Below are 14,921 nucleotides of genomic sequence, written 5' to 3'. Positions count from 1 at the left end.
GTGATTGGTGTGTGTGTATGTGTTTAAATTTTGAATGTTACTTTCTTAAGCAAGACTAGTAGATGTCAAAGGATGAAAAGCACACAAGGCATTATTAGCCCAAAAAATGAAGAAGTTGTTACATACTACAGTCAATTTAGCAATGACATCTGTTTTGGAAAAATTAACAGCTTTCTGCCTCAACTGAATTTTTGTTTTGGATCATTTCTGTTTGGCCTTAAATGAACCATTATTATTCAATAGATACTGAGAGGAGAAAGCAAAAAGTACTGCAGTCTTGCAAGTGTAATGTTTAAACTTTGACCTGTATGACTTCTGTGTATTTCTGTTGTGGAATACACTCATTTAATTGTCTACAGTTTATTCAAAAATTGTGTGTAGGAAGAAGGAATTGCTGTCACCAGATGAATTACAGTTGCCGTGGAAACCACTATTTGAGCTCTGCGAGAGGATAATGAACACAAGTCTCACTGCAATTGGAATGTATAGATACTTCTCGTAAGTATTTTTAGGTGTTAATGTATGGCAGTTTTATCTAATGTGTAAATATCTAATTCTCAGTTTCACTTTCCAGTTCACTAGAGAATACCTTGAAGAATTTAGTTCATGCTGCGCGTTTGTAAGTAGTCAAAAGTATTATATTTCTTTGCTTTCTGCAAGGGAAAGAAATAAATAAATAAATGTTTGTCTTTTTGATTAGCTACTTTCCTCCTGAGGCAACACAAGAAATGCTTGATGCCTGGCGACCACGCCTATGCCCTTTTGACGGAGTTAATATAGAAAATAACATCGAATTTCTAGAGTGGTTTCTTCCTATTGCACTCCCCCCTGAGAAAAGCCATCTAGGATACAAACTTTGGTTTGAAGAGCTAATGAACCTTTGGAAGGTTTGCCACAATGCTCCTATGTGGGAAAATGTGAGTATAACACTTAACATTCCTTTGTTTATTCAGTTGTAGCTGTTTAGGATCAGCAGTATTAGTTGTATTTTATCATAATGTTTATGAATTGTAAATAACCATTTGCTAATTCACACTGTTCTCTAAAAGTTGCCCCCCCCCCCCCCCCCGCGCGCACACACACACACACACACACACACACACACACACACACACACACACACACACACACACGCACGCGCACGCGCGCAATATAACTCCCCAGACCACTGCACAACTACAGCTTCACCACAGTTAAAATAAGACAGTGAGAGTTACACACTTCATATGGGTTTCTCCATCTATATACTTGCCCTAGAGTAAGGAACAGTATAAAAGTATAGTTATTGGGTCAAATCTGATTTTTGTGATAAACTAATTTTTATGAGCCTTGAACAACAGAAGTCTCCAGTTCGCATTCACCTGGATTACAAGAGGTTTGGCAATAGCATGCCTACACACGATGATGATGAAGATTATTATTATTATTATTATTATTATTATTATTATTATTATTATTCTTTTCTCAGATGTTATGTCTGGTTAAAAATGGAAAGTGACCCGGACCTTGATCAAGTGTGGCTGACTTTTAACTGTACGGTATATGTTACATTGCATTTAGGAACTTTCGGGTAATTGAACATGTATCAATAATTACAGATTTCTGTAGTTGTATATAAAAGTTTGGGTGTAGCTGTATTGAGTTGATTTACTGGTGGATATTGCCTGGTATGACTCCTGAAGTTGAAAGTGTAATTGGTATAATGTCAACTTTATCCTGATGCCACATGTCCTTGACTTTATCAGCCAGTTGGATGTATTTTTCAATTTTTTCTCCTGTTTTCTTCTGTATATTTTTTGTATTGGGTATGGATATTTCTATTAGTTGTGTTAATTTCTTCTTTTTATTGGTGAGTATGATGTCAGGTTTGTTCTGTGGTGTTGTTTTATCTGTTATAATGGTTCTGTTCCAGTATAATTTGTATTCATCATTCTCCAGTACATTTTGTGGTGCATACTTGTATGTGGGAATGTGTTGTTTTATTAGTTTATGTTGTATGGTAGTGGTGTTATTTAAACTTGGCTGCTCGATGGTCTGACCGAGGCAAAAATCCAAATGTACTTCACTGAGGGGTGTACTTCTCTGCTCAAGGTATCATTGCAGTGCATCAGGTAATGAAAAAGATAGACGCATCCTTAGTGACCACATGCACTCTTTTTCTCACATTTGATAGATTGGTGCCTCCATCACAGATCAAAGCAAGCTTTGAAGTTATCACAGTCCGACCGTACATTCCGAACTTGATGCACTGCTACCAGTATCATTGTTAACACCATATGCGAATGTCCTATAGACACTGGCCAAATGTGTAACCTGTGGTAGTGATGCTCATGAGGGCGATTATCCAACTCCTCCTCCCTGTTGTATCAATTGCAATGGTGACTTCTTTGTTCTCCCACATGTCTTACCTGGCCACCTGCTGTATGCGATCCCTCAGTGTCCTACGTGTCCTCAGCGGTACTTCCCAGGAAGGGGATTGAATTGCCCTTCTCCGATTGTACTGGCCTCTTGTCCGTTCACTAGACTATGGGTGTTTCATTTATGCATCTCCACATCCCTACATCTTACACCATCTCAATACAATCCACCGTCGTGGCATCAGTTTGGCCAGTGGCACCTTTTACGCTAGCCCTATTGAGAGTCGTTATGCAGAAGCTGTCGAACTACCACTGTCATACTGCTGTGATTTTCTCCTCAGCAGATACGCATGCTGTTTGTGTGCCATGCCTGGCCACACTCTGTAGGTATTTACAGCAGAGCTCTTCACCCTGTATTAGGCCTTGCAGTGCACCTGGCGACAGAGGCTTTTCGATTGTTTCATCTGCTATGACTCTCTCTGTGCCCATCAGAATTTCTGTGTGCTGTACACCATCCATCCCATAGTGCAACAGGTCCAGGAAAACTTTTACTTGCTCACTCTTAATGGAGCGATGGTGACATTAATGTGGGTCCCTGATAACATTGGTGTGACTGGAAATGAGGCTCGTAATGCTGCTGCTAAGGATGCAGTCCTCGTAACTTGACCTGCTAGTTTTTCCATTCTGTCCAATGATCTCTTGAGTCGTCGACTGTGAGCAGGTGGTGTCACTTTGGCGTCACCAATGCAGTGGTCTTCCCTTTATGGGAACAAGCTTTGGGGAATTAAATCTTTGCCACTGGCCTGGCCAACTTCCTCTCGGCCCTCTCGCTGCAGGAAACCATTGTAGCTAGGTTGCGTATTGAGCACTGTCTTTTTACTCATCACCATTTGTTAAGTGGTGATCCCCCAGCACTTTGTGCTCATTGTCCTCAACATTTGACAGTTTGTCCTTTTTTTTAAAATCACTTATGTTCTAATTTATGTTTGCTGTCTGAGTTATCGACTGTTTTAGTGAACGACGCTTGGGCTGTTGACTGTGTTTTACTTTTTTTCCATTGTAGCAATAAAGTGAAGGACATTTAATTTTTATTTCAGGACCTTCGTTGTCTCAATGGCATATTTTATGGACCTTTCTTAAAGCCCCTGGTTTTAGCTGTCTTTCTTTCCGATTGGGCTTACCGTGTAGTTGCTTTTAACCCCTTTTCTGGCTTTGTGTTCTATGGTTCTAACATGGGCACGTATGACCCTAGTTGTTTTTGTGCCCTAAACCAAAATGAACAGATCTACTACCAACTTGAAATACTGGCAGGGGTCATCTACTTTGAAAGTTCTCAAGTCCAGGTTTCAAGATTTTTAGCATTATAACTGAGAGAATATTTATTTTAATTAATTTATTATTTATACTTTTTTGCACCGTGTGTTGCAAAATAATTTTATCAGATTGGAGCAGTAAATAAATGAAAGATTATTGCTTTTATATCCACCACATATTTCTTAATATTCTCCTCATATGAAACAGTAAGATGTGAATGGATTATTCACTGATACTGTGGTTCAGGGTGTAAAATTATTTTTCTTAAATCTTATCATGACCTTCATGTAATGCTTGATTTGCACGAGAGCGAACACAAGTGTATGAACATTGTTTCTAGTGTAAATGGGAGTGTATGGTTCACATTCATAGGTGCTCGCTTGTGTACCTCTGGTTGTCGGTCTTCCAGTGGATGATCAAAGGAAGTTCACGTTCTCTTTGCTTTGGCAATTGGCGTATTGTGAACAGCACAGAGGGCATTTATCATCTCGGTCTGCTGTTTTTCATGTACAAACTACTTCTGTTATTAAATACGAGTTGTGTAAGCAATGGAGTGGATAGAAGGAAATTAATGCTGATATGAAATGAAATGAAATGAAATGAAATGTCGTGTGACGAGGGCCTCCCGTCGGGTAGACCGTTCGCCTGGTGCAAGTCTTTCGATTAGACGCCACTTCGGCGACTTGCGTGTTGATGGGGATGAAATGATGATGATTAGGACAACACAACACCCAGTCCCTGAGTGGAGAAAATCTCCGACCCAGCCGGGAATCGAACCCGGGCCCTTTGGATTGACAGTCTGTCGCGCTGACCACTCAGCTACCGGGACGAACCAATGCTGCTATGACACAATAAAGTATAGTAAACATGGGCTCTAAAGTGCAAACCTTAGGAACTATGAGCACTTGTTTAGTAGAAGAGATGTGCTTCACAGTAGTGAAGATGAACAAGTGGTCATAGCTCTTAAGCTATGCATTTTAGAGCTCATGTTTACTAGACTTTTTTGCTTCAAATTATCATTCTTGTCATGTTTTTGAATATTGACCACTCCTCCATGGGAGTTACAGGAAAAAATTGCTTTATTTTATGGACAAATTCGATGTTATTTTTTGCCAATTTTGATTTCACGTTTTGTCAATTTTGGTTTCACATTTTGCCAATTTTGGTTTTTCGTTTTGGCAATTTGGTTTCTCGTCTTGCCAATTTTGGTGTCACGTCTTGCCAATTTTGGTGTCACGTCTTGCCAATTTTGGTGTCACGTCTTGCCAATTTTGGTGTCACGTCTTGCCAATTTTGGTGTCACGTCTTGCCAATTTTGGTGTCACGTCTTGCCAATTTTGGTGTCACGTCTTGCCAATTTTGGTGTCACGTCTTGCCAATTTTGGTGTCACGTCTTGCCAATTTTGGTGTCACGTCTTGCCAATTTTGGTGTCACGTCTTGCCAATTTTGGTGTCACGTCTTGCCAATTTTGGTGTCACGTCTTGCCAATTTTGGTGTCACGTCTTGCCAATTTTGGTGTCACGTCTTGCCAATTTTGGTGTCATTTTTAGCCAGTATAGATGCTAATTGTTGCCAAATTCAGTCCTATTTTTTGAATACTGCTTTATTTTTTGTCAGATTTGGTGTAATTTTTTTTCCCAAATTTGTTTGCCAGTTTTGGTGCATTTCTTGCTAGATTTCATGTTATTGCTTGCCAGATTCAATATTGCTTGCCCTTTGGCAATCAACATTTAATTGCTAGGTAGGAGCATGGTGATTCCAGGTATCCTGGGAGATGGAGGCTGGCAAGGGCTCTTGTCTTCATAAGCTCTGCTGGATACGCTTCAGTGAGCACCGTGTGGCACGGCAGTGGAACATTGTGTGTCGTAGGGACTGGGGTTGTGGGCTTAACGCCCAGATCGCGAGGATGGTGAAAACATGTATAAAAATCTGCTCAGTCTCAAAGCGTGTTGCGCGCTGATGAGATGCATGCATGTTGAGGAGGAACAGTTGCTAGCGGGCAGCTTCTGGAGAACCTGTCCCACTTCAGATGTATATGGCTTACCCAGGCAGGTGGGGTTCTGTCTAGCTGGATGTCCTTCCCTAGCTGCACATGGGAACTCCAGTATATGTAGATCTAACAAACGAACTGCAACAGAAATGGGAAAGTACACCGCTGACAGAAGTCCACATTCTTATGGAAAGGGATGTTGGTGAGCTTCAGAAGTTGGCACATTTTATCGTGACATACAATTTGCCGAAGTTGCTGGAGTATATTGCATCAGGTTTTTCTGCCATAAGATTAGACGCTACGTCCCAAATCCGATGTGCTGCTTAAAGTGTCAGTGCTTCGGTTGCACAACTATGAGTTGTAACAGTCCTGCTACTTGTGGAAGATGTGAAACTGTGACTCATGAAATAGGTTTTCTGTGCACTGACCCACCAATGTGTCTTAGTTGCCCTAGGCTCATCTGATTTGGACCAGGGGATGTCCTGCCTTCACTGAAGAAAAGAAGATTCAGGAGATAAGTCACACAATGTGTCTCATGCTTTTGGTGCAAAGAAGAAATTTAAGGCCACTCAGCCACCAAGTTTTGTGAAGTCGCCTTTGTGTGGAAGCAACATGTACAGAAGATCATTGTTAGCACTCGGACTATGTCGGTTGAGCAGGGCACATCTGCTTACAACTGCAAATGCAGCCGTTATCCTGCCCCAATGGCTCTGCAGCTCAGCCTTCCTATTGCTGAAACATTAATAGTTTCTGAACACAGTGTTGGCCAAGGTAAAGACAGACAGAGGAAAAGATCTGGCAAAGTGTTTGTTACATTGACCTTGCCATAAACCAAGCTGGAGACAAAGACCAACAGGCCAAAGCAATCCACTGTGAAGCCATCAGACTATGCAACCTTGTCCTTTGCATCCGACAGTGACCATACAATTGATGGTATGGACATTGTTTGCCAGAGGTCACTGGTGAATCCTTCAAGTGCCCCCCCCCCCCCCAATCCTTCCTCCACTGCTGCAGTCTCTCTACCATGGTGGAACGATAGGGGGTAAGACAGGGGCAGACCTAAAACTGTTAAGAAGGCTTCCATACTTCAGTGGAACTTGTAGGGGTTCAGGACGCACATGGAGGAACTATGTCCAAGTGTCAATCATTGTGTAATTGTCTTCAGGAGACTCGTTTCAAATCATCTGACGCCCCTGCACTACGTGGATATGTTCCCCACAAACAGGACAACCTCAGTGGAGACGGAGCTAAAGGAGGAGTGGCTATTTTTGTCAATTTATAGAAAAGCATATTTATTTGGCATTAGATGTATATATTACAGTTATTTGTGAATGGGTTTAGTTGTTTCAACCATCATTCAACTGGTAGAAAAGTTATAACATGGGTTGATTTAAAAAGGCATATTAGAACTGTCAGGAGCATATTTATAACTTACCTGAGTTTTTCAGTGTATTTTCAAAATTGGGTTATGTTGCATTCCACATTTTGTCCTTGTTATATTTGGTATATGAAAGTGTCCTCTTTAAGAAATATGTATTTTTATATCATTTTGTTCCTGTTGATGATGGTTGAAATTACTGAAACTGGTCAAAAATAAATGATATAAGCTAATGACAAATAAAAGTGCTTTTCTGTAAGTATGTCATGGCTGTAGCCAGTTACCTACACAAATTTTTAATTTTATTTTTCGCAACTGCACGTACCACTCCTTGCCTGTCTTTCTAATGACCAACCTACCAACACTACAGTGTCCGTGCATGTTCGTCATTGGTTGACCATATGTTAGCTCTACCTGCAACTACATGTCGTGCTTGATGAAGTGGCTCTCTATAACCTTTTTACTTGACCCCCCCTACCTCTTCATCCTCTCTGGTGATTTTAATGCACAAAATGTGCTTTGGGGCTCTGCAACTACCTGCTCCAGGGGTAGAGCAACGGAGAGGTTTCTCATGTCTTCATTTGTGTATTTGGTAAATATGGGCTCAAGCCCACACTTTTGCACTGCAACAGGGCTGTTTTCTGCTATCTATTTGCCACTTTGCTGTCCAGCCCCTGCCCACATTGCTCAATAGAAAGCGTCCACTGACTTATATGGCAGTGATTACTTCCTGATCTGGATTCACCTGCCAGGCAGAGTGATGCCTAACAGAAAACCCCTGTGATGGGTGCTCAGTAGAGACACTTTACAGCTACCTTGCTGAGTATAAACATTGTATCAGCATCCAAGAATGGTTGGACCAATTGTGTAAATTATCCACCATGTCGCTGAAGTGTTACTTCTGCAGTTTTCTGGGCAACTGAAAAGGCTTCCTGTCCCTTTAGGAGTGACGGCTGCTGCTCTGCAATCAGGACCAGGTTGGCAGCTCTGCATTGGTTCAAGTGCTGGCCAATTGCAGAGAATACCAAAAGACGATAATATGAAACTGCCAAACATGAGTAAAAGTCACCTTAGGGAAATATTGTGGAAATAATAACTGTGTGATAATATCCTATGTATTGAAATGTACTGCTGACACTGGTAGCAATGAATAAGATTATCTGACTGTTTTGTAATTTTCAGAAATATAATTACAAGCAATATGTGACGCAGTGTAATTTGTCAAGCATTACTACCATCATATTTCAGTGTAATATTAACAAATATGTATTTCTCTTAAATGTTCTTAAAATTTTCATATGTTCAAAGTTATGGAAACAAGTAAATATATTAAAACTGTACAATTCATGATGAGGACATTATTAGCAAATGCAAACAAAACTAACTTCCTGATAACCAAGTCAAATACATAAGTTTTGCCTATATGATGAAATTTTGTATTTAATTTCATCTCTCAGTATATGGTAGGAACTAGTTTTATAAACTAGTTTAGCCATAAGTAAAGAAATGAGTAACTGAATTGTTAAATTGAATATTTCGTATGTCACTACGAAAACATACTGATTACTGTGATCTTTGTATTTAAAAACATTTACTTGTAAATTAGAAGTATTGTACCATCTGAATTGTCAATTCAGTATAAAACTTTTAATTGTAACTCACCTAAAGTTTGTTTATAATAATTAATCTATTACGTGTTTGCTATAAATAATGGCAGGTTTTTGTAGCCAGCAGGTCAGTTTTCCATCAGATTTTTACATGGAATTTATGTTTGTTGTTTGCCATGGCAGTGTGATGAACAGTATTATTTAAAGTGGTGCCTGTGTTAATTTTATTATTACACAAATCACATGTAAAGTTTGCACATCGGAAGAATTCTAGATTATTTTCAAGAATCAGCTGTTGCAACAAAGAAGAAAATTATTTGTACTCCACTGAATTTATGCCCCTGTCTGATGAACTATTCACAATATTAGTTGTTGTCATGAACATGGACAAATTCTTTTACACTTCAGAATATTTTGAACTAGCATAACTTATAGGCCAGTGCCTCACACTTCTCACTGCAGTTATATATGTTCCACCAATATACATCCCTTCAGAAAATGGACATCTTGGTGAAGCCCAGTTCTAGACGACCCTCCCATTAAAATTACCTTTGAGTATCTTCTCCATTAACTTCTCATGCAGATGGGAAAATACTGAGATTCCATATGAAACTATTATAAATATTGTGTACAAATAGTGAGATGAATAAAGAGGAAGTCTTATTAAATACTAATTGTGAATGTTGTTAGAGTTAAGCTTGACATCCAATCTGGTGTTCTGTTTCAGAGTGTGTCTCTCTTCCCTGACACTAACTATTATTTGGAATAAAATTTTTCTGCAAAAATTTATTAAACCTAATTCACTTCATTCTGTTCTATATAATACCATATCTAAGTACATCTTACAGAGTTGCTTGTGGACTGTGGTCTATTGCAAGTAATGATGAGGTTATTGCATAATTTATACTCTCATGTTTTGCAGGAAATCATGTGGTTGATGGCTCGTCTTGCCCATCACAATATTGGATATATTGATTGGGAACCATATATACCACTTATGTTCACAAGGTTCTTGCAGAGTCTTTATCTGCCAGTTTCTTATAAACAAGTCCAACAAACTAGGCTTCACAAAATAGAGGCTGCTCCGATGGCACTTTGGATTGTTGCTGTACTGGTAAGCAAATCTATTTCTGTTTTGCACTGCTCTCACTATGTATGTGAAAATGTTGTAGAGCTGTACAGTCTCTCCCCACTCTCTCTCCCCCCACTCTCTCTCTCTCCCCACTCTCTCTCCCCCCCACTCTCTCTCCCCCCTCTCCCCCCACTCCCCCCTCTCTCTCTCCCTCCCTCCCTCTCTCCCTCTCCCCCCCCCCCTCTCTCTCTCTCTCTCTCTCTCTCTCACTCCACTCTCTCTCTCTCTCTCTCTCTCTCTCTCTCTCTCTCTCTCTCTCTCTCTCTCTCTCTCTCTCTCTCTCCCCCCCCCCCCCCCCCTTCCATTAATTAATTTTGGTGTGTGTGTGTGTGTGTTTCATTTTTTCCCCTTCCGTTAATTAATTTTGGTGTGTTCACTTATATAAAGTTTACACACAAACAAGATATTGAAATTTAATGACTATTCACAATGAGTTTAAACAAAATCAAACAATGGATACTCCAGGTTGAAATATCAACTATATAAGGAAAACATAGATTGCTACTTGTCACAAAGATGACATATTGAGTTGCAGACTGGCTCACATATTAGCTTTCAGCCAAAGCCTTCTCTATCTTTTCCACAAATTGTGAATTTTACCAGTAGATTTAGTTTTTGACAGTTCTGTTAGTGTGTACAATGATTTGTTCCATCCACTTTAGGTTCACTTTCAAGTGGAGTCTATTATTACTGTTGTGTTTCATAAACTATGCTGTAATCTGCCTAACACTAACAATTATCAACATAAAATAGTGGTGGCTTGCCATCATTAATCAGCACCATACGGGTAGTTTCTGCAAATTCTAGAATCATCTGCCTGTCTGTGATCTTGCATTACACTTCGACAACTCTAACACGAATATGGTGGTGGCCTAGAGGTATTATATGTATAAAACCTTCAGGGACTAAATTAATAACATTCTGTCCTGACTATTAGGTGTTTCATAGAAAATCAGCAATATGCTTAGCTTGGTGAACCCATAATTATTTCATGCTCTCTGTCGACCATACCACAACTTGAAAAGCTCTTCAGCACAGGCACTTCTTGGTTTTATTGGCAAAGCATCGTCAGCAGTTATATTGTAATCATTATGAGCAGATGGCTCTTGTCATTCTTGCAGTAGTGTATTTGTAGACTGAAAGACTGTATTGATTAAGCATGACTTATTCTAGACATCATTAGCATGCTGTGTTCGTTGTTCCATGCGCTGATAACAACTACTGCTCCTTTTATGTTACCAGAAACTGGAACTGAGCCTGCACTGTACACAGTTGCTGGTTTCATTTTCTTCATAATTTTTTGAGCCACCTTCGTCAGTCATTGAGTATGGTTTCCTGGCACAGTAGTCTTTCTTGATTTGGACTTCGTTATTTTTAGTTTATGAAGTGTCTCTGTGGATGTTTGCTTTTTGCAATCAGTTGCTGTGTCATGTTTTCATTTGCGTTGCTCTGTTTTGGGGATATTGCCAGTGACAGTGTTCTAAGAAAAAAAATTCCGTGTCCACAGTGATCAAAACATGTGTTGCCTACTCATAATGTTTACGGTATAACTGGAATGCTTTGAAAATGTGGATCATGTCTTGTGAATAAGCTGCTCAGTTTTCAGTACGCTTAAGACAGAAAAACAAAAATAATTGTGATAGTTGTTGATTTATAATGCTTAGTTTGCAGTCACAGATCTTAGTATACTCAGTTATTGTACCTTAGCCTCTAAACCTAAGTACAAAAATGGAATAAAGGTTATTGACTTAAGAGTTTGGTACTCTGGCTCTTGGTGGCTGTCTCTTTGAGTGTTTGAAACTATGTGCTCATTGTGGTACTTCCTGTATGCCACAGAATTACCCTACTAAATTCACTTGATATTTTCTTATCATTTTCATTGAATAATATAAGTGATTTTCACTTAATGTGTGACATCATGTTATCAATTTAAAGATATGAGCCGAGGAAGTTCATCCCACCTGGATATTGCAACTAATCCTGTCTTTCATGTTGCAATTTAGCTGTCTGGACAATCACTGGACAGTAATTGAGGGACGAATGCAGCAATTCTTCGAAAGCTCTGATGTAATGGAATCAACTGAAGGCTGCATTGGCTCTTGGCTCAAATCTCATTGGATGCCAGCTTTTTTCCTATGCTGTAACAGAGCTAAAAGCAACCAGATCAAAAATGAATAAGGAAATCTTTAAAAAATCTCCATCATAAGCCTTTTCACTACTTCCAATACCCCATAATGCAAAGGCAAAAAATTTTTTGATACTTTGACTTGATAGTACATGTTTTTGCTTCTGGCAACATAATTTTTTTGTGAATACAAAATTTTATTTTAGAAATTTACTGATAATTTACTAACTTGTGTGTCCAATCCAGCTGCCCCATTTCCATACTAGTTTAATACAACATGGGACAGCATGTAAACACGTATAATTTTGAAGTCACAAGTGTGAAATATCTTACTAATTTGTGCTGGTATAGGCACACTCATGTTACAGATACTTCATTTTAGTGAAACATACTTTTGTTATAAAGTTATTGTGGTAAATTGTAGTTCAGGCATATTAGTACAGTGCATATTTTACTAGCATTTTTTCCTTTGTTTTATGGGACACAACTGAAACATAACAGAGAAAATAATTATCAGCAGTATATTCTGTAACATTGTCTAAAACTGTCTAGTAATGTCCAGGTACATTACCAATTCCAAGGCTGGAGAAACCTACTGGTTCCGAGTTAAAAGACATCATCAAGCCAGGCTGGAAGTGCATTTTTATCTGGAACTAAATTTTCTCAGCAGTTGTACGATAAAGCACAAAAAGGTGAACATTGAGGGCACATCGGAAGAATAAGTGCTTAAGGGATGACTTTCTTGAATAGCTTTGTTTGTGAAATCAGCGGTGTGCATTATCGCATAGTAACAATATTTGTTACAATCTTGTTGGTCACTTTCTTACTTTGTGCCTGTAAGGAGTCTCAGTAGTAACAGTCACCCCTTTGATCTCTTGCCTATTAAATGCAAGTGTTGCACAAAGGTTAAATGGTCGTAGTTCATCACATATTTCAGTCATCAAGACTTCTTGAATGTGGAAAACCATCCACAACAGAACGACATTTCTTGAAACGAGAAAACCTTTTCCAATATGATTGATCAAATAGCACTCGCCTCTCATGACACAAATGTTTCAACCTGCCTCCATCCCTCTATTAAACCCAAAGGATATCAAATACAACAAATATTCAATATACTCCACTTGTGACAAAAATGGTTCAGATGGCTCTGAGCACTATGGGACTTAACATCTGAGGTCATCAGTCCTGTAGACTTAGAACTACTTAAACCTAAGGGCATCACACACATCCATGCCCGAGGCAGGATTCGGACCTGCGACTGTAGAAGTCGCACGCTTCCAGACTGAAGAACCTAGAACCGCTCGGCCACAGCGGCTGGCCTACTTGCGTCACTGTTTCGTAACACTTAAACAATGTATTTAAGATTACAGTAAGTAAAATTCAGTTCGTAACTTCAGGATAGATAGTAGAACTTCAAATAAGAAAATGATAGTTGATAAATACACTCTAGTAACTTAAGCATGTTCTGTAACTGCACGATGTTTACTCAGTTTATCAGAGTTATTTTGTCCAGAAAATCAGACTACAATAAGAAATAATTTTATGCTTAAGAATGTGAGTGCAGAAACGTTCCCAAGACGCATTGTGCTGCATTCGCAGGGTCGGACGACGGCCGGTGGCCACCGGCCATCAGTGGATGGCCAATTACTGGTGGCTGTAGTGTGAGGAAACTCTCGATCATAAATGGTTCGTATCTTCAAGCAGCCATGAGCTTTTCCGTGAAAGGTTTTTCTATTGGTGGTGAATTATAAAGTGAAGAAGTTACCTTTGAGGTTCCATTAGACTGGTATCTTTAGCAGATGGCTCAAATGCAGTTAAAAAAAGAAAAATAAAGGACTGAGTGGACTCAGAATTCATGACTCTGCAGCTATATTATTTAATGTTTACCACTAAACCATGAGCGAATGCAGCAGTATAATAAATCAAACTGAAGACACTTCCTCCAGACACTTGCGCATCCTGCAGTGTTCCCACATCTTGCAGACGGCTAAACTTAAAATTCTTACGGCAACCAGTTCTTGTGCTGTCTAGTGTACAGAAAAAATATTGAATCTTTAATGTGACAGACTATTCTTATTTTTGTAAATTTTTAGACCCAGTATGGCTTATGTTAAAAAAAACTTGCACACAGACAATTAGTTGCAAATAAAGTAGTTTCAATTTGTGTATTTCTGAGTGCCAGAGGTAACAGTAATATCGTCTCATTCATGTAGTAGGTATAATTCAGGTGCTTTCTAGAAAAATGTTGTTGTAGTATTGTGCTACACTCAAGACTGTTGTCACATGTTGTATAATGAAGGGTTCTGGGTGATTGGTGGGTCCAGAGTCCCCGTTGGAAACACTGGTGACAATTCAGAATGACTTTTGTTGGCTTCAGTACATGACGTGAGGTGATGACACCTTGTTGTCCATTGCTGGTGCTGACATATGGGCAGTGGCTCCTGTACTGGCTACTGAGCCGGTGCCCTTCTGTGCTGACAGCAAGCCCGTGGAAACACAGCAACCTTTGGAGTCTATGGCCATAGTGTCAGTGGTGCGCTACTTCCCTCAGCATCGTGGAGGCCGAGTGGTCCCATGCCATGATGGCATGTGAAAATGATTGTGTGTTGGGTCAAACTCGCTGCTCTCTGGCAGGAGTTGGACAGCACCTGGCACTGTGGTGCTAAGTCTCACTAGTACCTAGTGTTGGCAGCAGCAAACATGGATGGCAGTTCAGTGGAGCTGTGGCACCAAGTCCCATTGTGGCACCAAGTCCTGTGAAGGGCATAGTGCTGACGGCAGTTGCAGCACAGTCTCGAACCCAGGGGTGCTGCTGCTGCTGGCGGTGCCCAGTCATCTCCCTGTCCAGCATAGTCCAGGGGCTGCTGGTTTCTGGAGATAAGTGATCCGTGCCTCAAAATCCAGAATTATTCTGGCACACATTCGTTTCATTGAAATTGTGCACGTAATCATGTTGCCCATAACAGGAGCCTGCCGTTGTGTGGTGACATCACCCCATTGGCTACACAGTTACC

The 14,921-nt window shown here is 39.9% G+C and overlaps 1 protein-coding gene across 1 annotated transcript in view; it reads left to right on the top strand.

Moving 5' to 3' along the window:
* The window catches only part of LOC126266948 (proteasome activator complex subunit 4-like), a 201,710-nt gene that overhangs the window by 12,263 nt on the left and 174,526 nt on the right, over positions 1-14,921 (top strand). The window contains exons 3-6 of the mRNA XM_049971660.1: positions 382-498; positions 575-619; positions 701-917; positions 9,570-9,761. Coding sequence (XP_049827617.1) covers positions 382-498; positions 575-619; positions 701-917; positions 9,570-9,761 — 571 coding nt within the window. The remainder of the gene's footprint in view (positions 1-381; positions 499-574; positions 620-700; positions 918-9,569; positions 9,762-14,921) is intronic.

The sequence above is a fragment of the Schistocerca gregaria genome, chromosome 4 (genome assembly GCF_023897955.1).
Source record: "Schistocerca gregaria isolate iqSchGreg1 chromosome 4, iqSchGreg1.2, whole genome shotgun sequence".
NCBI lineage: Eukaryota > Metazoa > Arthropoda > Insecta > Orthoptera > Acrididae > Schistocerca > Schistocerca gregaria.
The sequence above is the reverse complement of the archived record's forward strand: the minus strand, read 5'-3'. Positions and strand labels throughout refer to the sequence as shown.